This window comes from Macaca mulatta, chromosome 4, assembly GCF_049350105.2.
Source record: "Macaca mulatta isolate MMU2019108-1 chromosome 4, T2T-MMU8v2.0, whole genome shotgun sequence".
In the NCBI taxonomy this organism is placed as follows: domain Eukaryota; kingdom Metazoa; phylum Chordata; class Mammalia; order Primates; family Cercopithecidae; genus Macaca; species Macaca mulatta.
The window spans coordinates 106,750,629-106,772,830 of record NC_133409.1 but is presented as its reverse complement, the minus strand read 5'-3'; the positions used below and the strand labels follow the sequence as shown (position 1 = coordinate 106,772,830).

The window sequence follows — 22,202 nt, the reverse complement described above, 5'->3', positions numbered from 1 at the left end:
ACTGATAAAAGTACTGAAGGCCTAGAATTTAGTTTGTTTGTTTTTAAAGAATAAAGTTGTCTCATAATTTTCTCTACAAAATTCTCTTTGGCTTCTTCTCCTGTTCATTTAAAAAAGAAAAACAACAGCAACAAAAAGAACTACAAAGGCTTTTCCAATAAGGGTTTTTAAAAGTTTTTAGTTAAAGATGAGACAACAGAAACGGTAGGGGGAGTACAAGCTACATGTACTGTGTGTATTCCATTTCATGCCCTATGTTAGCCTCTTTTAAAACATTATCTCACGTGTCATATACTACTTATAAGCAGCAAAAACAAACCCAGCACCCACTCCCCAACTGCTTTTATCACTGAGATCCTCTATTAGGAGGAAAGTTAGCAGTAAAAATAAGAAAAATAAACTCATCAGTTTTTCTGGAGAATACCACTTTGAAAGTTGAGAATCCATTTCAAGATTTCAGAATGAAGTAAATTATTTAAACATAAAAGAACTAAATATCTTTATCTAAATTCCCAATCTCAAACTCTTTAATTTGCTGAAAAATTTAGATGGTCCCAAAAGAAAGCACAAGAAATTTTTAAAAGTATAAGGCATGGCTTGAAACAGAAAAAAACAGAATATTTATTAGAATGATGACAATCAGTGCAATATTAAATGTTAATGTTTTATAATCTTATAATATTTAAAAATTATTAAATTTAATTACTATGTATCAGGCATTTGAAAGTTCACCTTTTCACTTGAAAGGTTTTTTAACATTACAGGATTTTTGGCTATTTCTGAAATTTCAAAAAAAAAGAATTTACATTTTCATAATTGCACAAAAAATGCGGTAAAATGCTGATGAATACAAAATACTAAATTATATGTTACATGATTTCCATTATCTTTTGCAAAGATACTATAAATTTCCAATGGAAAATTCAATTATTATTCAAAAAGCAGGAGAAATATTATTCTTAAAATGTACTTGATAAAAACCAGTATTTAAGAAATGTATGCATAAAACTATTATTCTAAAGGTATAGTCTACATTCCTTATTTTCCAGCTATAGGTGGAAAGGTGAGTTTACTTATCTGTTTTATAAACTTCAGTTTTAACGGTCACATGAAATATTAATTGATCTTAACAATACTTCACATAACTTTCACCATTTCTAGTCAAAAAAAGGAGTATTCCACCAGAATTATTCATCCTCTAATAGACCAAAGAAAGCACTATATATGACTAGACCCTTCACATGGTGCTCAAAAAACATTTACTAAACTGAACTTGTGATTACTACTACAACTTAACATCAGGGATTAAATTTGTATGCAATCAAGTATCGTGGTATTTTAGTAACTGAAAAACTTATTGATTAGCTACATAGAGCCAAACAGCTATAATTATAGCCAAAACTCAACATTCATAATAGCAAGCAGTGAGAACACAGGCCCTCCCTCGAATTGTTTTTTATTTTCTTAATAGCAATGCTGGATGCTTTATCTTCCATTTGTCCATAAATAAAACAAGCAATGAAAAGAACAAAAGAGTGAAGAGCAAAAAGAATTAGGGCAATTAGATAACTCATAAAAGACAGACAGGAAAAAAATCAAGTTAAAGAGTAAGATGTCAAAAGATCCACTCAGATTTATTACCATTATGAAAACATTTCTTCATGGACATATTACTAGCTGAGTATAGTTAAAAGTTAGCTATGCAATAACAATGACAAAAGCTCAAAAAGCCAAACATGACTAGATTTGAGTACAGCCAGAATCATGGGTTTATGCTCCAACGGTCCGCATAATAGCTGTGTGAACTCAGTAAATTTGGGCAAAGCACTTCATCTCTATAATGTACAGTTTCTCCATTCCTAAGACCAAGAGTAATAAAATCTATCTTGACCATCTTACAAGGTTTTCATGGGACCCAAAGGAGGTAAAATATGTGGGAGCATTTTGGAAACCATTAAACATCATACAAAAAATTAAAGGTAGTATCTTTATTTTAATGAGATTAACGGTGGCTCACTTTCTGTTTTTTCAAATGCAGGATATATTTTTTAAACTTTTGGTTTATGTTTTGCTCACTCTCTGCAATTCTATGAATACTATCCAATTCAACTTATTACATATATTTGTTTCTTCTGCCCTCTTTAGAGGTTTTCCTATCTCTTATCCATAAAAAGAACAGGAAAATTATCCTCATCTAATACTCTTATTTAACAATAAACAATTTCTAAGGCAGTAATGTAACCAATCCCTCAGCTAATTTTCAAAAATATCAATATATTACGGTTGACTTCTACTCCTGGTTACATTACTAATTTTTAATGGTCTAAGGGCAAATCACTTAACTCTCAAGGTACTGCAGTTTTTATATCTACTGAAAAGGTAGAATATTAGTGTGACCAACTTACCTGATAAGGGAAAATTCACCTTTATAACTGAAAAGTTAAAGCAGTATTCAATTATGAGAGAAAAGTTTCCCTCCAAACAGTCTACCAATACAATAATGCCCTTTGGAAATGCAAAACTACTAAAATGAAGCCACTAGTATATGCATAGCCCACATATTATTTTTTTTAAGCTATAAAGACAAATTGAGAAATGACTAATTTCCTTATTCAACAGATATTCCAAAAAGGAGCAAATTAGAAACACAAGGATAGAAAAGAAGAAAATATTTTTTAGTAGCATATTTACCGGTGGTTTTTAAAAAAAATCTCAATACAATCACAAAGGAAATCCATCAATCACTAACAAGTGCACACCAAATAATTAACACTGTTTCCCAGAAATAGAGGGTTTCACAAACCTTATTTCTTACCAACGTACACTAAGGCACAGCCTTAAAAATAGCTAAAGTTATTTCCCTCACTAAAAAATCTGCTATTATATCTGCTTACTCACGACATAGAAATAACTTTACTCTGATTCTCAATCAAGCATAGCATCACATCCAGTTTTTTCACAAACCATATTTCACAAATAACTGTTTTGTAAAATAATTTATTTCGCAAAATAATTCTGACCACATGTACTAATTGTATTGTTTTATGGTTCATTACTAAAGGTTTCTATAATTGTTTTTTTTAAAAAATTTAAACATGCTGAAATAGTGGAAAGAGTTTTTTTTCTTCTGTTCTTTGTTGAAAGGTATCTCTAATATACAGAAAGTAGACATAAAAAAAATATGACTACACAAACTACCGTAGTTGAGGAGACCTTTATACTTCATACAGTAAGTGGAAATACTGCTCAGTAAGTTGTATGCGACATATTAAAACACTGTAATTCAAATACTCAGCAAATTATGTTAAAATCTAAGAAACAAAATGTGGAGAGAAAAGGGGTATAAACTCAAATATTTAATATACTACCACTTGATTAAAAGCAAGAAATGCCTGATTCTTTGGCTTTAATTTTAAAATCAGTGTACTTGAGTCAAATTCTATTGTGCTAGAACACTATTAAAGAAGTACAATAATACAATGTATTTATTTATAATTTCTTCATATGGTTTTCCAAATTTTTTTTTTCTCTACATTGTATCTTCATACTTGTGAATTTCCAAAGTTTCACTGCTAAAACTGTATCAGTTATCACAATATACAGGCACTGTAATATGCACAATTAATTTTCTTTTAAATTCAGCATGTCAATAAAGGTGTGAAATAAATCATTCTTTATTGATGGGAATTTAGTCAAAATAATGAACCAATTTTTAAATGGATTTCCTTTGTGATATGCAGAGTACCTTTGTCAAAAAGTTTCCAAATCTTTAGCAGGTATAAAATGAAGAGAATGATAATTACCATATTGAAATAAGATCGTATTTTGACTCCTCTTGCCAGATCCCACACTATCACATTCCCATCATGACCAGCAGAAAAGAGAACTCTAGGATCGAACGGGTGTGGTTCAAGAACAAATACCTCATCTTCATGACCCTGGAATATTTTTGAAGTGTCAAGGAATCATAGATATTAAAAAAGAAAGAAAAACAAACATAATGAAATACCAATATGGCACTATTTCTAGAAATGGAGTTTTAAGAAGTATTAAATTGGCAAAACTATTCAAATTTGTCATATATAAATAATAATGAAACTGAGCTAATATCATTGTCCAGGGCTTGGTGGATGGATCTTTTCATATTAAAAAAAAAAAAAAAACAGCAAATATCTACTATATATTTCCAAGCCAAACCTGTTTAACTGCATTATTAAAATTATTCACAGTCACTCACAAAGCAGTTACCCCAGCAAGCAAGAGATTTTAGTTAACATAAAAGACTTTATTCCTCAATGAGAATGTTTCATTCTATAGTCAGCTTCAGTTATATCAAATAAAGATTAGAATTTTTTCTCACCATCAGGACATGAATTAGTTGACCAGTGTAAGAATTCCAAACTTTCAGAGTCATGTTATTAACTGCAGTTATAACTGTATTGTCATGTCGATCCCAAGCTACCATAGTAACCTTCATTTTTGTGATTTTATCTTCTATTCCTTGAAGGTTTTGGCTGAAAGCGAGGAAGTATTTTACACTGACTATTAAAATACTGACACAACAAAAACCAAAACATATAATCTATAATTTGTATTTATATTCACTAACATAATAACTGTCACTTAACAGTAACTGAGAAGTCTGAATCAACATGGAATGAGGGTAAAAATCTCTGCACCAAGTCAGGAAATCCATGATTTCCAGAATTCTAGCACTTCGAAGCCATTAGTAACAGATGATCTTGCATAAATATCACTGCTATAACACTATCTAGATCCAGGAATTCTGTGCCATGCTGCTCACTCTCCACCTTTTACTGTTGCTGTCATCCCCTGCTGACTGTTCTGCTTTCCCATCCGAGATGACTACACACAAATACAAGTGGAGAAAAACATTAAAAGCAAAATAACAGTTACAACACGCAGTATAATTTATCTTGGCTGAAGAAACCATTGGACATAAAATATTGTCCCTCTGTGACAAATGAAACATAATATGTTCTAGTTTCTGAAAAAAATATTTAGAGTTAAAACTATTATTACAGTACTTTTATCATCCCCTTAAAAAAATTAATTCAGTAAATGTCCTCAAATATGCCAATGAATCATTTCATAAAAATCTACACTGCTCATCTCCAATTGTACCTCTAGTTATTGCAGAAAAGTAGTAATTTTAACATGACATATAATTTTATAGGCTGAGAGTCACCAACCTGCACTATAATATACTTTAAATAATCAATATCTACAGAATATTTCAAATTTGACCTCTTACCCTGCTGGACGAGTAGCCATATCCAACAAAATGCTCTTCCATTCTCTTCGTTTAAATTGCCAAATACGTGCTGTCCCATCACGGCTCCCACTTACAAACCTATATTAAAAGGAATCAATCCCCCAAAGAGAAATCATACATGCTTTACCAAAATGCACTTTTTCCTGAGATCTCATTTAAAAAGATAGCATTCATCTTTACTTATGCAGCATTCTAGTAACTTCTGAAACTTTATGGGCTTTTTAGAATTTTATATGCAAACGTTCCAATTTTCATGGCTAGGTCACAAAAATAACATTTTCCAAAGTGATTCAAGGTCACTATGTACTACCCTAGAAATAAAATCGACATTTTCCAAGGAAAAAACAACGATTTTCTTCTCAATATTAAAGAATCTGACTTATTCTACTCAAGGTATTAGAAGTAGCTTTATTTCCTTTTATAACAAGAACATGGGAAAATTTATATATCATCAATAAACAGGTCTGCCTCAAATATTATACTGTGACATATTTTCAATCTATACCAAAAGCTTCTCTACATTTTGAAACATATATGGAATATACAGGGTAATTTAAAAAGCAGTTATTACTAAAAGTGTCCAAGGATACTAACATTATTACAAATAAGATAAAGACTTGTGCCTATGCACATGAAGGCTTTATTCACTTTTAAGTATAACTGGTCAAGATCTTTATTTTAGGTAGGTGATCATTTCCTATATAACTTCAAATAAAATCTGATGACTAAAATTGTCTTTATTTCATAATTTTAAAATTAGAATTAAATTAGACAAATATTTTACCTGTTACTAGTGTTGGAAAACTGGATACTGTCAACTTTGTCCTATATATAAACAAATAAAAAAGTGGGTGCTGAATATAAACTCTTAGACTCACATAAATTATACTCATCTAATTCTTTTCACCAATACTTACAGTATGAAACTCCAATTCTGATATTTTCTCTGGCTGACCTGATCCAAAAAAATAAACCCGAATAATATGATCTGTGCTTCCCGTCGCCAGAAACATTCCACCTATGAAGAATAACAGCAATTATTTAGAAGTAAAACATAACTTCAAAATCTCTGAAAATTAGAAAATAAAATGTAAGCAAAATTACAATATATACTGAATTAATATTTTACTCCAAAACCATTCACATTTATCCTAAATATATAACACATCTAACTGGAATTTAAGAAAGAAGTTTATGAATATATCTTTGACTAGAATGAATTTTTCAATATTTCCAGAAGCTTTGCTCAAAAAATAATTTCACTAAGTGATTATATAACCATACCATGTTAAAATTATCTGTCATCTTCACTAGAAAATATTTCTCTTGCAATTCCGCTGAAATTTTTCTCTTGTCTTATTTCCCATGTGTCAAAATCTTACCAAACTTTCAAGGTCAACTCCCTCAGTAACTTTTCTTTACAAAGTTTGCAATCAAAGGAGGCTGGTCTCTTTAGAACTCCCCTAGGACTTTGTTTTGTAGCATATTCATTCTATCTTGCATTACAGTTACTTGTATGTGCACTGTACTCAAGAGTAATACTCTTCCACAGTATTGAAAATAATACTTGTATATAATAAAATATTTAAGTACTTTTGCTAAATGATCTACCCACTAACTCCTTAAAAACATCAAATTGTCTTTGAAAAAGGAGTAAAAATTCAGAGTATTCTGGATGCATGTATGATGCCTATATTTGTGTGATTACTACACGGAACACTGAATCCATGGCAGTGGCACTGGACATCTAGAAATTAGAAAATGAACATGTTTGGGATATTAGTATGGCAAAAACAGACTCACTTCACCAGTTTGCTATCCCTTATCTCAGGTAATACTCCTATCTACAATTATAAAATAAGCAGAAAAAGTAAAACTGAAAATAAAGGTAGGAGGAACAGGTATTAGACACAATTTGGATCTAATCATGTTTCATTTAATTTTCTTGTCAATTTACTACAAATAACCAGGTTTTTTTTAAATAACTTGTTTAAAAACACCCTAACATCCATTCAAAATGCTGCTGCATAAACACAAATCTGAATTGGAATCTTAGCACTGCTATACAATCATTTTTTAAAGTGCAAATAAGAACAATATGCAGCGAATGAACTGATAAAGATGTAAATATGAATCAAATGTATTTTACCTAACTATAGAATACCTTCAAAATCCATGAAAACATAAACCTGATTTAAAATACTGTTCTTACAATGAAACAAGTATTTAAACATTCATTCTTTAACAGGGTCGATTTTGAAACTATTTATTCTCTCCTACTAGAACATTATAGTCTTCTTAAAGAAAAACATTAGTCATGTGATTCTATAAACTAAACTCTTACATAACTGAAATACTTCTAAGCTAGTTTATATGATTCTTGGTTACTCACTAGCTCTGGCATATGTATAAGAACATGATTTATAATACAACAGTAAATATTTTCCTAAATATTATGCGCTCCACTAGAAGGTTTCTAAATGAACAACTTTAAGTGGAAAATTAGAATGGGGGAAACTTACCAGCACTAAAAGAAGAGCAGATCATTTGAACTCCAGGCCGAGGGCGCTCTGTAAATTTTGCAGGTCTTGGGCTGTAATACAAAAAATAAACAATTAAAAAAGTCCTAAAGGAACCAGTAGCACCAGAAATAATCTGTTTCAAAAAATAATCCCAGAAGGGCAAAATTAAGTAAGAAGCAACAGATGGTTCCCTTCCTAAAAACAACTTAGAAATCATTATGTGTCATAAATCAGCAGATCTTGTAGAAATTCGAGTTACAGATTTTGTAGGACCTCCTGATTATACAACAATACGTACATGGAACAATCCCAAAGTCACTGTCATACCAGACATGCAGTTACTAGTTACACTTACTTCTAATCAAATTTAACATGTTCTCAGTTTTTCATACAGAATAGCAACGTACAAACATGTAAGGAATAAAGCTATTCGCAAACATGAATACCGTAGCAAAATAGGTGCTGTCTGTGCCTTATGTATATCATCAATAACTAAACTTTTTAAGTATTTTACATTTTTAATTAAATTTCTCCCTTCTTTGACCTACTAATGTGATAAAACATGTCCTTTAGGACCCCAAAAAGTAGGAATATTACATTTATCCTAGTGAAAATCTGAAGATAATGTGACTCTTACATCAACTATAATGAATACTCATTCAAAATAGCAGTCTACAGAAAATAAGTTACACTCAACTGTATGTATATAAATTACATAACTGTACTACAGATTACATTTTATATCAGTACTACTGATATTAAATGTTTAATGTTACAGCCAACCAACTAGAGAAAATGAAGATTTTTATCATACTACCAGCTCTAATACATTTAACAATGTGTATGTAATGTTCCAATATACTGATTATATTTGAAGCCCTACTTACTGTTCATTTTGGCATAGTTCTTCTACACTATTTGAGGAAATGCAAAAATAATTAGAGCCTTAAGCCTATATAACTTTCAGAATCTACAACAAATTTAGCAGTTTTAGTTTTGTGATCATTTACTGGAAAAAAGTATATACATGAAACATTTCTGAGCTATAGGTTGGTGCAAAAATAACTGCAATTTTTGTCATGTTTAAAAAAGTTTTTTACCATGAAAATAATGGCAAAAACTGCAATTATTTTTGTACCAATCTAATATATATTCTGAGCAATGAGAATTACCTTTTTTTACTGACACAGAATGCAACAAAATGTTAAGAATTTAAAAAGTAAGTTTGTAAATAGTTTTACATTAGTATTTACAACAAATTCTATTAATATTCACAGGCTCTAACAGCTGAGCAAAACAAATATCATTTAGAGAGACAGATATTAGAACATTCTTAAAACTAAACGTTTATTCAGAGCAAAATTAATTGTAATTTAAGTAAATTAATCTGAATTATGAAGGCAACTAAATACATTGCTTTCATTACTATCTTAAGGATTGTAGCTCTAGATTTTTGCTAATTTTTGGTACATCTGCTCACATAAGCTCCAAGCAACCATTTACCTGAAACTCATTACAAAAATATGCAAATAGTCTTAGAGATTACCATTTTTTTAAAAGATTTTTATTTTAGAAAGGAAATCAGTATATCGAAGAGATATCTGCACTCCCATGTTTGCTGTAACACTGTTCACAATAGAGAAGATTTGTGTTTTTTTTGTTTTGTTAGGTAGAGTCTCAGTCTGTGGCTCAGGCTGGAGTGCAGTGGCGCAATCTCAGCTCATTGCAACCTCTGCCTCCCGGGTTCAAACGATTCTCCTGCCTCAACTTAAAATTTTTTAAGTTAAATTACAGCCAAATGACAACAGCAATGAAATTATATTTTAAAATATTAAATTAGTGTGACAATGTAAGTAATTATGTGTTTAATTTGTTTACTTGTTTAGGTTTAAAGCTAATCAGTAATGTTAGTTTAATGGAAAATATGCACACATAGACGCTTTGGAACCCGATGGACCACCATTTGAGTCTTTGTCATTGTTAATGTTACTTATTTTTAGATACTTTTTTTAGACACTTCTCTTTACACACTGGTGAATTATTTTGATTAACCAATAAATTTAATAAAGCACTACAAGTTACTTTGTTATTGGAGACAGAGTCTCATTCTGTCACCCAGGACGAAGTGCAGAGACACTATCTCAACTCACTACAACCTCTGCCTCCCAGGTTCAAGTGATTCTCATGCCTCAGCCTCTCAAGTAGCTAGGATTACAGGTATGCACCACCATGCCTGGCTAATTCTTATATTTTCAGTAGAGACAGGAGTTTTACCATGTTGGCCAGGCTGGTCTCAAACTCCTGACCTCAGGTCATCTGCCCGCCTTGGCCTCCCAAAGTGCTGGGATTACAGGCATAAGCCAACACTCCCAGCCACAAGAGTGAAGATTTGGAGCAACCACAGGGTCCAACAACAGATGAATGGATAAAGAAAATGTGGTACTTACACACAATGGGGTACTATTCAGCCATAAAAAAGAATGAAATCCTATCATTTGTAACAACACAGATGGAACTGAAGGTTATTATGCTAAGTGAAATAAGGCAGGCACAGAAAGACAAACATCACATGTTCTCACTTATTTTTGGGATCTACAAATCAAAACAGTTGAATTCATGAGATAGTAGAGGATGGCTATTATAGGCTGGGAAAGGTAGTGGGAAGAAGGGGAGGGAGGTGGGGATGGTTAATGAGTACAAAACTAATAGAATGAATGAATAAGGCCTAGTATTTGATAGCACAGCAGGTGACTATAATCAACAATAGTTATACATTTTTAAATGACTAAAGGAGTATAATTGGATAGTCTGTAAAACAAAGGATAAATGCTTGAAGGGATGGATACCCTCTTTAACACCATGTGATTATTATGCATTGCATGTCTGTATCAAAAGATCTCATGTACCCCATAAATATATACACCTATGTACCCACAAAAACTAAAATTGAAAAATAAAGATTTTATATTTTTAAAGAGAAAAAACAAGTGGGTACCCATAATTTGTTTTTAGATGCATTATTTGAGGAAACATTTTTTAAAAGGGCCTTGGGCCGAGTTCAGTTTCTAGGTCTATCACTTATCAAGTGTGTGACCTTAGGCCAAGTTATCATTTCTGTACCTCAGTCTCCTCATCTGTAAAACAGGGGTAATTAACAGAACCTATCTCAGAGTTGCTGGGAGAATTAAATAAGTGTGATTCATGTAAAGTGCTTAGTACAGTGTCCAATATGCTCAATAAATATTAGTATTTTTATTAGGTTCAACAAGTTCTAGCCAATCCTTCAATGACTAACTGCCATTTAGTTTGGCACAGTGGTTAAAAGGGGTTTCTCATATTATACCTCTAGTAGTATTTAAATCCTGGCTCCAGTACCACCTGCTAACAATGTAACCTGCTGTGCCCCAGTTTTTTCCCTTATCTGCCCCAGAGATAATAACTGTACCTTTCTCAAAGGGTTATTTATAGGGATTGAGATAACAAATATGAAATGCTTAGTACTAGCTTGGCAAACTAAGTGCCTAATAATCACCAATAAAAATTCGTAATTATCATATTATACGCCTATTTTAGGATTCCTAGTCTCTTTACACCTAAGTCTAAATATACTTGGACAGCTTCCTCCTACCCAGAGACCTCTGGGGCTAGCTTATGGTTCAATTAGCCACTTCAACTACCCATTTAAGAAACAGCATCTTTACTGGAGAGTTGGTAATATACACATACAAGTGAATGTATGAAGATATTTGAGTTCCCAAAGTTGAACTGATTCATTCAACTAATGCAGATGCTGGGTTTCTAAAGTCATTTCCCCCAGCAGATTATACAAAAGCATTATAGCTAAATACAGTTTTTGCCTTTATTAATTAAATCCTATGTGACATAAACACAGTAGAAATCTATATCCTGTCAAATTTTTGGCAGTTTTCAACTATGTGTAAATACATAAAGAGAATAGGTGTTTCAAGGCTTATATCTAAAGAGCAATGGATTGTTCTTATTTTTATATTTTTAATGAGACAGGATCTTGGCCCTGTCGCCAAGGCTACAGTATAGTGGTGTGATCACAGCTCATTTCAGCCTCCAACTCCTGGGCTCAAGCAAGCCTCTCACCTCAGTCCCCTGAGTAGCTGGGACTGTAAGTGTGCACCACCATGTCTGGTGTTTGTTGTTGCTGTTGTTTGTTTGTTTGTTTGAATTTTTGTAGAGACAAGATCTTGCTCTGTTACTTAGGCTGGTCTCAAAGTTCTGAACTCAAGTGATCCTCCTTCCTTGACCTTCCAAAGTCCTGGAATTACAGGTATGAGCCACCGTGCCCAGCCACATTACTCATTCTTACGCCTGAACTCTGAATTTAAAAATTTTAAGGGACAATTTTAATACCAAGTAGGAAAGAATATTACTTATAAATAACCAGAAAAAACTTCAAAGTCCAAAAATAAAAAAAATTGTTAAGCTGTATACAACAGCTCTATGGAACACAATGCAAGCTATTAAAATAAATGTAAATATCTATGGTAAAATATTAAGAAAAAAACAAAATTATATATATTTTCCTAATTGTATCTATATAAAAACATTCATGGAGAAAAAATACTGTATTAGGGTAGTGGTTTATATGTGATTCTACATAAAGGTTCTGAAAAAAATCACTTATATGGAAAAGCTCACTTCTCAAGCATCCAGAAACATGAAATGTTATTGTACTTAGCAATATAATCCTCAAGAAGCATAAATAAGGTGTGAGCTTAATTCTGTAAAACATTTTCTGTTCCTATCCCAATTTGAACATTGCTAATCACTTTTTCTTCTCTAAAATAAGATAGAAAGAGAGAAAGGTATCCCAATCAGGTCCACAAGGAGGTTAAAAATATATGCAAGAAAACAACAATTAACAATTAACTATTGCTATTGTCCATATACATCAGTAAAATATTTCATCTTTTATCTATCGATAAAGACTTTAAATACGAGGGATGCAACTGAAGTGAAGTCAACTTGCTTTGTCCAAAGAACCATGTTTTAAATCACAATCTTTTTTCAAACGAAGTAGTTTTATTATGTTACTTGAGCTACCATGGCCCCCAAGCTGCCATAAAAACCACTCTACAAGAATGTTCATACACATGAAATTAAAGAAGCAGGCATTGCATTACAATCATCTAAACGCTACTGTTTTTAAAATAATAAAGGCATGCATATTTTATTAAATAACTTGGGTTGGCAATTTATACACAGAAGTCAGAGATAATTATTGAGATATACTTTCTAATCTGAATGACTTTCTACCTCGAGTGTCAGAAATGGCCATTTCAACACTGTGAAATCAACTGAATACACTACTTCCTTGTTCAAAGACTACCCATGGAGCAAATACACTATTTGCTCTCCCCACTACATCCACTTAAAAGATATGGTATAGAGGCCAGGCACGGTGGCTCACGAAAGCCCATCTCTACTAAAAATACAAAAAACTTAGCCGGGCGTGGTGGCGGGCGCCTGTAGTCCCACCTACTTGGGAGGCTAAGGCAGGAGAATGGTGTGAACCCGGGAGGCGGAGCTTGCAGTGGGCTGAGACACAGAGTGAGACTCCACCTCAAAAATAAATAAATAAACAAACAAATAAACAAAAGATATGGTATAGAAAGTATCAAAGGGCAGAAAAGTGCTCTAGGCCTGGCCTTGCCAGTTTTTAAGCATTGTTTTAACTATGGGAAAGTCTTTCAACCTTTTCAGTGCCCTTAATCAAAAGATAATACTATCCAACCAACTTGTTTTGATAAACCAAAGTATTAACATGGGAGACTGCACAAACACAAAATGCTATTATGGGGAGGGAGGGGAATACAGCTATCTACCTTGATGCAGTTTAGTGAAACCTCAATGATTCTGTCTCCCTTTGTTTTCCTAGATCTAAAATAAAATCTCAAGTTTATAGATTCAGTAGCATCAATTATTAAAATTATTTTAAAGAACAGCATTAGCAATTCTTAAGATTATGTTCTCAGCATCAAAAGCAGCTATTAAAATATGCAGCACATAGAAAGGAGTGGTAATAAAATAGGTAAATTCTGAAGGAAAGAGCTATGATTAGGATAAAGAGAAAAAAAAATGTGAACATGAGAAAACTTTATTTGAAACATAGAAAAAGAGGGAGGTATAAAAACAAAACAGGTTAGTAAACAGCCAAAAGAGGATTTCTATTATTTACTCAAGGAGAAAAAGTAAATGCATTCCCATTGTCGACTACTTCATACTTTCGCAATTCCACTCATTAAATTAAACATATTTATTCTATGAAATAAAATAGAAACTGACTTTATTTTAAGGGTTCCAGCATCCCAGAGCCAAAAACAAATAGTGCCATCTGCCCCAGTAGAAGATAGATATCTCTTTGAGCCACTGCACAATGGTGAGAACTGAAAAGACAATCACAGAAAAAATATCTTTACAAGAGTGACATAGTCCAAATAAAATCTACTTTTTGCCATTCAAATAGCAACTAACAGTAACAGTTAGAAAATGGCAAGAATTTACCAAGGTTATGTTATTTAAAGTACATATATTTATAAAGAAAGCAGTCTTCATTTTAGTTGGCCTTATATACTGGATTATAAAAGTGATTATAAAAGTAACTTCTTAAAATTTAATAACCAAAAGCGACTTCATTAAATTTACTCTACATTATAACAACAACAAAAAAAATGTATAGGGATTAAGACAATTACCTGTAGTGATGTAATAGATGCACTATGGCCCTGAAGAACAGCCAAAGGTGCACAGGTTCGAAGACACCAGACTCGGATCATTTTATCACAACTTCCAGCTGCTATCATGGTATTCTCATAGTTTACAGCCATGTCTGATATTTCAGCAGCATGTCCTCTTAAGGTAGCTAATAACCTCCCATCATCTGTTGCCCATATTTTCACAAGACAGTCATCAGAACCCTTAAAGTAAGAACGGATATTAATAGAATTAACCCTATATATTTTAATTCAAAATCTTAACACTAATAAATCGTATCTGTTATATCCACTTCTGAACAAGTATATTTTTAAATACCAAAAAGTGTTAAATATTTGTGTTAGGAATCTTCCTCTACACAAAGCTCTTTATTAAATTAAATCACTGAAAAAGAGCACTTGTGTACTCACCAGCAAATAAGAGAAGTAGAATACTGATGATAATTAATATTTACCTTTGGTTCCCTATCTACTGTCAAAGTACCCTCAATGTGGATTTCTGTAAAAGAATTTGAAATTCTGAAGTAAAAAAAAAAAAAAAAATTATAGTTGCAAAACAAATGCAAGATACAATGGTGACTAATATTATCTATTTTGTTTTGTAATACAAAACTAAAAGTAAGCTTGTTTGGGGCTTTTTCTCTCAGGAAGCTAGGAGTTTCCTATCACTGATCTTCAGCTGAAAACATGACATCATCTATCAGAAAAAAAATTAACCTTATCTGTATGAAGTCAATAAAAATACATAAATTACTTATTTATTCTGCCATAGTAGTGTAAGTCCAGAAAGAAATTGTAAAGGATATGGAGTTTCCTATGAATACCTATATTGACAAATGAACATTTCCGATTTTATATAGCCAAAATAGAGATAGAACATTGAGACTTTATTTTTTATTATAAAAATTTTAAATATATAAGAAAGTAGAAAGAATAGCGTCATTAATCACCATATATCTACTTCCCAGATTCAAAACTTAATTTTTTGCCACATTTTCTAGTCTTTAACACAAGGTTAAAAGAGAAAACACACACTCTTGCAAAATTACTGAATATTTTACAGGATATAGTTTTACTAAGGGTTCATGTTAGAATGCTTAACGACCTTCCAATCTAATTCTTAAAGAAACACCTTCATATCTGACATTAGAAAGAACTCAAAAGGACCTACAGAGGCATATAATTCAGACAACTTTCTGCATCATACTGACAATAAATATAACATATAAATGTTTCCAAACACTGTATCAACAGAATATGTTAAATGCTGTATCTTAAATCAGACTTAAATCAGCCAATGCTACCTAAAACACCCCCCAATTAACTATAAAACCAGTTCTTCTGACTGAGTTCTTCATCTACTAAATAAGGAGGCTAAATTGAATTGTCTTTAAAGTTCCCTATACCGCTAAAATTAAGTGATTCATGCATTCATTTATCCCTTTGCCTTGTGATTATGTGACAATCACTAAAGATATAAGAATGAGATATAAAGACACAGTATTCTTGTCCTTGTGAAGCAAGACAGAAGAATGTAAATGTAATAACGTACTATATATTATATAGGACATATAAACACTTACATGTCCTAAGTGTTTAACCACTGTTAATCAGCAAAGATTCAAACAAGGAAACAGTCTACTTTTCCTGAGAAGATGGAGAGGTACGGTGTGGAAAGGAACCCAGAAGCGGTGATGCTTGAATAGTCTCACGCAAGAAGAGGCAATGTAATGTAGCGGCTTAGAGGACAGCCTCCAGGGTCAAATGTATGACTTTGGACATGTTACATATACTTCTTGTGCCTCAGATTTCTCATCTATGCCTACCTCATAGGATTGTCACAAAACTAAATGAGAGTGAAGAGATAAGACAGTGTCTGACACATGGTTACAGCTTTATCTTCTAACACTACCTTTGCTGCTGACAGTATTCATATTCTTATTACTTTAAAAAGAGCATTCCATAATGCGACTATAAACTATGGTCAAAAGCATGAAAATGTGAAACAATGTGAGTAGTTCATAGAATTGCAAGCAGCCTGCAAGGTTATTTACAGTGTGAGGTGAAGGCATACGGATGAAAAAGTAAGAAAAATTTGTGAAAGGCCTTTTACGGCTTACTAAGAAAAGTTGTGTGTAATGAGGGTCACTGAAGATATCAAACAGGTGAGTATCCGTCATATTTGTGTTTTCTAAAAATCATCCTGGCATCAGTGTGAATTAGGCTAGAAAGTAGGAGACCAGTTGAAAGTTGTTAAAAGAGCATGGTCAGGAGAGAATGAGTGGCAACACAAATTATTATAGCAAAAAAGAATAATCAAAGACATGATTATAACAGCTGTTTGGGGAATAAAAGGGATAAGGAGCATATCACTGATTATCTGTTGGAAGTGAAGGAAGAGCTGCAGCAGACTATGACTCCCAGAAAGCTGGTCTATACCACCACCTGGCACATGGGAAACACATTAGGGATGTGCTGAGTAAAAAAATGCTTTAGGGCACTCATTCAAATTAAATTCTCTAAATTTCACAAACTGAATCAATGTGTTCACTACGTTTGATTATCTTCCCAAAACTGAAGCAATATTTGGTTCTCAACTGCATTCAGTACAGAAAGAATTTTAAGTACACTACAGTAGGTAGACTATATAACAAAAGTAAAATCATGACATCATGTTATCTTCAAATACCGATACAATTCATATCATTCTTATGAATCTTTGAATGTGTTTTACATTCCACTATAAAGGTGCTTCACGTATTTTTCGTGTTAACAAATAAAAACACCAGTCTTTTGACCAAAATGTCAGTTTTAATAAAAGGAACAATGGCAATCTGTGACCTAAAATTAACCTCCAGTGACTTTCATCAATTAAAATGTAACAAGAAGTCCCACTATATTCCTACTGGGTTTATCATTTAGTTATCTTACCAATTTAGTATTGCTTGATTAAATTTACTCTTTTTAGACAAGTGCTGAAACAAATAAAAATGCATATTCTTCCCTCTGAGTGTGTATTATCTCAATTAACCTTTCTTTTCTTCCATCAAATTGCCAGAGAGAAATTTTTGATCATCCTTTCACAAAAATCTCTCTCCATTATCCTCTTCCATGACCCACAGAAGTTTGCTGCCCCTACCCCTAATTCCACCCCCCAGGACTGCTGGAAGATTTTCAAACAGAATTCTCAGCATTCTTAAGCAATTTCTATCTTATGTATCATCACTTGTGATTACTAATTCACCTTTATGGAAATTTGAAACAAAAGATAATCTGAGCACAAATTCAATAAAGCTCTCTTAAGATGACTATACAATATACAAGTACTCAAAAATAATTGACTAAAAGAACTGCAGAGGAAAAATTAAATGTATTGGGAAAAAATGTTTAAAGTACTATAAATGTGTTTTATTTTATTATTTATACACTTCTTTGTTTAGTTTGAGACAGTCTTACTCTGTTACCCTGGCTGGAGTACAGTGGCATGATCATGGCTCACTGTAACCTCCACCTCCCAGGTTCAAGTGGTTCTCATGCCTCAGCCTTCTGAGTAGCTGGGATTACAGATGTGCACCACTATACCCAGTTAATTTCTATATCTTTACTAGAGATGGGGTTTCGCCCTGGTGACCAAGCTGGTCTCGAACTCCTGGCCTCAAGTAATCCACCCACCTTGGCCTCCCAAAGGGCTGGGATTACAGGCTATAAATGTGTTTTAAGTAAATGAGGAAGAATGAATTAAAAATTGATAAATATCATTATTTTTAAAAAGACCAAAACGTCTAACATAATTTGAACGATACACTCTCTCTTCCATAAGCCTACCTCTAGTTCCACAAATGTCACTAAGATCAACAAGCCAAAAAGTAAGATATTATAGTCTTTCAGCCAAAGAAAAATAAAATGTTAAAGCCAAGTTACGGATATTAAAAACAACAGTATGTAAACGGTGAAAAGGGGCCATGACATAAGATACACCTCTTCTAAGGTGTATGAAGGAAAAAGAAGTAGCGAGAGATCATGTAACCTCAGCAAAAACAAAACAAAAAAAATCAGACGATTAAAAGTGAGCGGGAGAGAACAATAGAATGAACTAAAAAAGTGAAGAAAGTTTGGAAATGCAGTGAAATAAAAGCAGTAAGAAAGCTGGAAAAATTCTGCAAGCAACAATTAAAGATCTGCTAAATTGAAACAGTATGATGTTAGAAATACCTCAACTGACATAGTTTTTTTTCAGCAAAGCTCCAACACCCAGGGGAAAACAAAGTAGTCATTTCTTTTCAGTAACATCTCAATGCTGCTGGGGATTGCTGCTCGGGCTGGGAATTGGCAAATTAAGAAAACTTAAAAGTCCAAAGTATAAGTGAAAATAAGTGATTAAGCTGGAAATGTTTTACCTAAGAATGGCAATTGAGTTTTAAATGCCTGTTTAAGAGTTTGTATTTAACCTGCTCAGGTAGTCACTAGGCAATTTGTTAGCAGGCAAGACATGGTCACTATAGTATTTTAGCCAGATCCTGCTAGTGTCTATGTAAGTAATAGATCTGAAGCTACAAGAAGAGGTTTAGATTAGCGATAAGAGATCTGGGTGTTATCAGTTTATACCACAGTAGTCAAAACAATGATAGCAGACGAAATTGTCAAGAGAGACCACTTAGTGTAGATTTTTATCTGAAAAACTATGAACAGGTTTTAAGAAATCCATGGGGTGGGCACAAAATTTAAAATTCTTTTTTATAATTCATTTTAAAATCAAATTATTAAGCTAGTGTTTAATCACAAAGATAAGAGAGTAGTAAATCACTTGTTTCATTTTTCTTGTTTTTTTTTTTTTTTTTGAGACGAAGTCTTGCTCTGTCGCCCAGGCTGGAATACTGTAGTGCAATCTCGCCTCACTGCAACCTCTGTATCCCAGGTTCAAGAGATTCTCCTGCTTCAGCCTCCCGAATAGCTGGAATTACAGGTGCCCGCCACCACAACCAGCTAATTTTTATATTTTTAGTAGAGACAGGGTTTTGCCATGTTGGTCAGGCTGGTCTCAAACTTCTGACCTCAAGTGATCTGTCTGTCTCAGCCTCCCAAATTGCTGGAATTATAGTCATAAGCCACCACACCCAGCCTCATTTTTCAATAATGTAAAATGGTCATAATTACTGTGAAAGAGTGCTCATTAATATTATCATTTGTTTATATCAAACTTAGCATAAGCTGGAAAAATCTCAAGAAAATCTGTATAGCCTTTAGCTTATTTAAATCCCAAAACAATGAGACACCAAATTTACAGGTTTTTTTTTTTTAAGTCAAGACAATCTTGTCATCAAAGGATGAAGCCAAGGAAGCTAAAAGAATACATCTCTATACTTGAAAAAAAGGATGAGTTTGTGTCCTTTGTAGGGACATGGATGCAGCTGGAAACCATCATTCTTAGCAAACTATCACAAGAACAGAAAACCAAACACCGCATGTTCTCACTCATAGGTGGGAACTGAACAATGAGATCACTTGGACTCGGGAAGGGGAACATCACACACTGGGGCCTATCATGGGGAGGCGGGAGGGGGGAGGGATTGCCTTGGGAGTTATACCTGATGTAAATGACCAGTTGATGGGTGCTGACGAGTTGATGGGTGCAGCACAGCAACATGGCACAAGTATACATATGTAACAAACCTGCACATTATGCACATGCACCCTAGAACTTAAAGTATAATAATAATTAAAAAAAAAATGATGTGAGATTAAATGAGATAATGCATGAAAGCTTAGCAGAGTTCTGCTTTATAATAAGTACTCAATAAATACTGTGTTTTTTTAATTTTATGTGTTTGAAACCCAATAAATATTCATCAAGTAAAAAAAAAAAAAAGAAAACACAACAGCATAGATATTATTTATGCGAACGTGTGTTGAGAAAGGGTGGGAATTAAAACAAAATTTACATTTTTCCAATCCTAAGAATTTGGCTTCAAGTACTCTAAAAATTAGCTTAGCCTACTGCCACACCTGAAAAAACCACACATATTATGATAAAGAAATGTGCCTAAAAAACAGTCAACATGCTTCTGCACTTTAGGACGAAGGAAGAAAACAGCATCAGACATTTACTCTGTAACCACTGTTATTTCTTCCAGTACTTTTACAGTATGGAGGTAATGGTACCTATCACTTTTCCCTTCAGCATGCAGCTGCATTTCTTACTATAAGCAATTAGTATTTTTTTCTGTATATCCAAAACCAGTTCTGATTTTGTAAATACCTTTAAAAACTTCAACATTCTTCAAAATAAAAAGTTTGAGAGGCAAGACTCAAATAAAAACAAATATAGTCGTACCTCCTAGATACTGCAGGCTCAGTTCCAGACCACCGCAATTAAGCAAGTATTCCAACAAAGCAAATCACACAAATTTTTTGGTTTCCAAGAGTTGTAAGAGTTACATTTACATTATGCTGCAGTGTATTAAGTGTGCAATGTCATTATGTCTTAAAAAAGGGGCACACATTAATTTAAAAATACTTTATTGCTTAAAAAATGCTAATTAACTGAAACTTCAGCGAGTAGTAATATTTTTGCTGGTGGAGGGCTTTGCCTTGATGTTGACAGCTGTTGGCTGATCAAGGTGGAGTTGCTGAAGGTTGGGGAAGCTGTGACAACTTCTTAAAATAAGACAACAATGAAGTCTGCTGCATCCATTGGACTCTTCCTTTCACAAGAGATTTCTCTGCAGCATGGAATGCTATCTGACAGCATTTTACCCACAGTAGAACTTATTTCAAAATTGGACTCAGCCCTCTCAAATCAAGCCACTGGTTTACCAACTGAGTTCATGTAATATTCCACATCCTTTGTTTTCATTTCAACAGTGTTCACAGCATCTTGACCAGGAGTAAATTCCATCCTAAGAAATTACTTTCTTTGCTCATCCATAAGCAGTAACTCCTCCCCCATTTAAGTTTAATCACGAGATTGCAGCAATTCAGTCAGACCTTTAGGCTCCAATACTAATTTTAGTTCTCTAGCTATTGCAGTTACTTCCTCTACTCAAGTCTTGAACCTCTCAAAGTCATCCACGGGGGATGCAATCAACTTCTTCCAAACTCCTGTTAATGCTGACATTTTGACCTCCTCCCAAGAATCACGAATGTTCTTAATGGCATCTAGAATGGCGATAATAATTGATTCTCAATTACAGGTAAACAGGAGGTTTTTGATGTACTTTGCCCAGATCCATCAAATGAATTACTATCCATGACAGCTACAGCCACATGAAATGTATTTCTTAAATAAGACTTGAAAATCAGAATTACTCCTTGATCCACAGGCTGCAAAATAAATGTATTGTCAGTAAGCATAAAAACAACTCTAATCACCTTGTACATTTCCATCAGAGTTCTTGGGTGATCAGGCATCTTGTTAATGATCAGTAACATCTAGAAAGGAATCTTTTTTTTTTTTTCTGAGCAGTAGGTATCAACAGTGGGCTTAAAATATTCAGTAAACCATATAAAAAGATATGCTGTCATCCAGGCTTTGTTGTTCCCTTTACAGAGCACAAGCAAAGCAGATTTAGAATAATTCTTATGGCCCTAGAATTTACAAAATACTAAATGGACACTGGTTTTAACTTCAAGTCACTAGCT

At 33.1% G+C, this 22,202-nt stretch overlaps 1 protein-coding gene across 4 annotated transcripts in view; it reads right to left on the bottom strand.

The window, feature by feature from the left end:
• Nucleotides 1–22,202, bottom strand: part of PHIP (pleckstrin homology domain interacting protein) — a 136,148-nt gene that overhangs the window by 69,313 nt on the left and 44,633 nt on the right. For all 4 annotated transcript variants that reach the window (XM_077999713.1, XM_015136812.3, XM_077999714.1 and 1 more), the window contains exons 8-15: nt 14,547–14,768; nt 14,137–14,237; nt 7,819–7,889; nt 6,214–6,314; nt 6,081–6,121; nt 5,276–5,374; nt 4,361–4,514; nt 3,804–3,938 (exon numbers count right to left, since the gene is read on the bottom strand). In XM_077999713.1, coding sequence (XP_077855839.1) covers nt 3,804–3,938; nt 4,361–4,514; nt 5,276–5,374; nt 6,081–6,121; nt 6,214–6,314; nt 7,819–7,889; nt 14,137–14,237; nt 14,547–14,768 — 924 coding nt within the window. The remainder of the gene's footprint in view (nt 1–3,803; nt 3,939–4,360; nt 4,515–5,275; nt 5,375–6,080; nt 6,122–6,213; nt 6,315–7,818; nt 7,890–14,136; nt 14,238–14,546; nt 14,769–22,202) is intronic.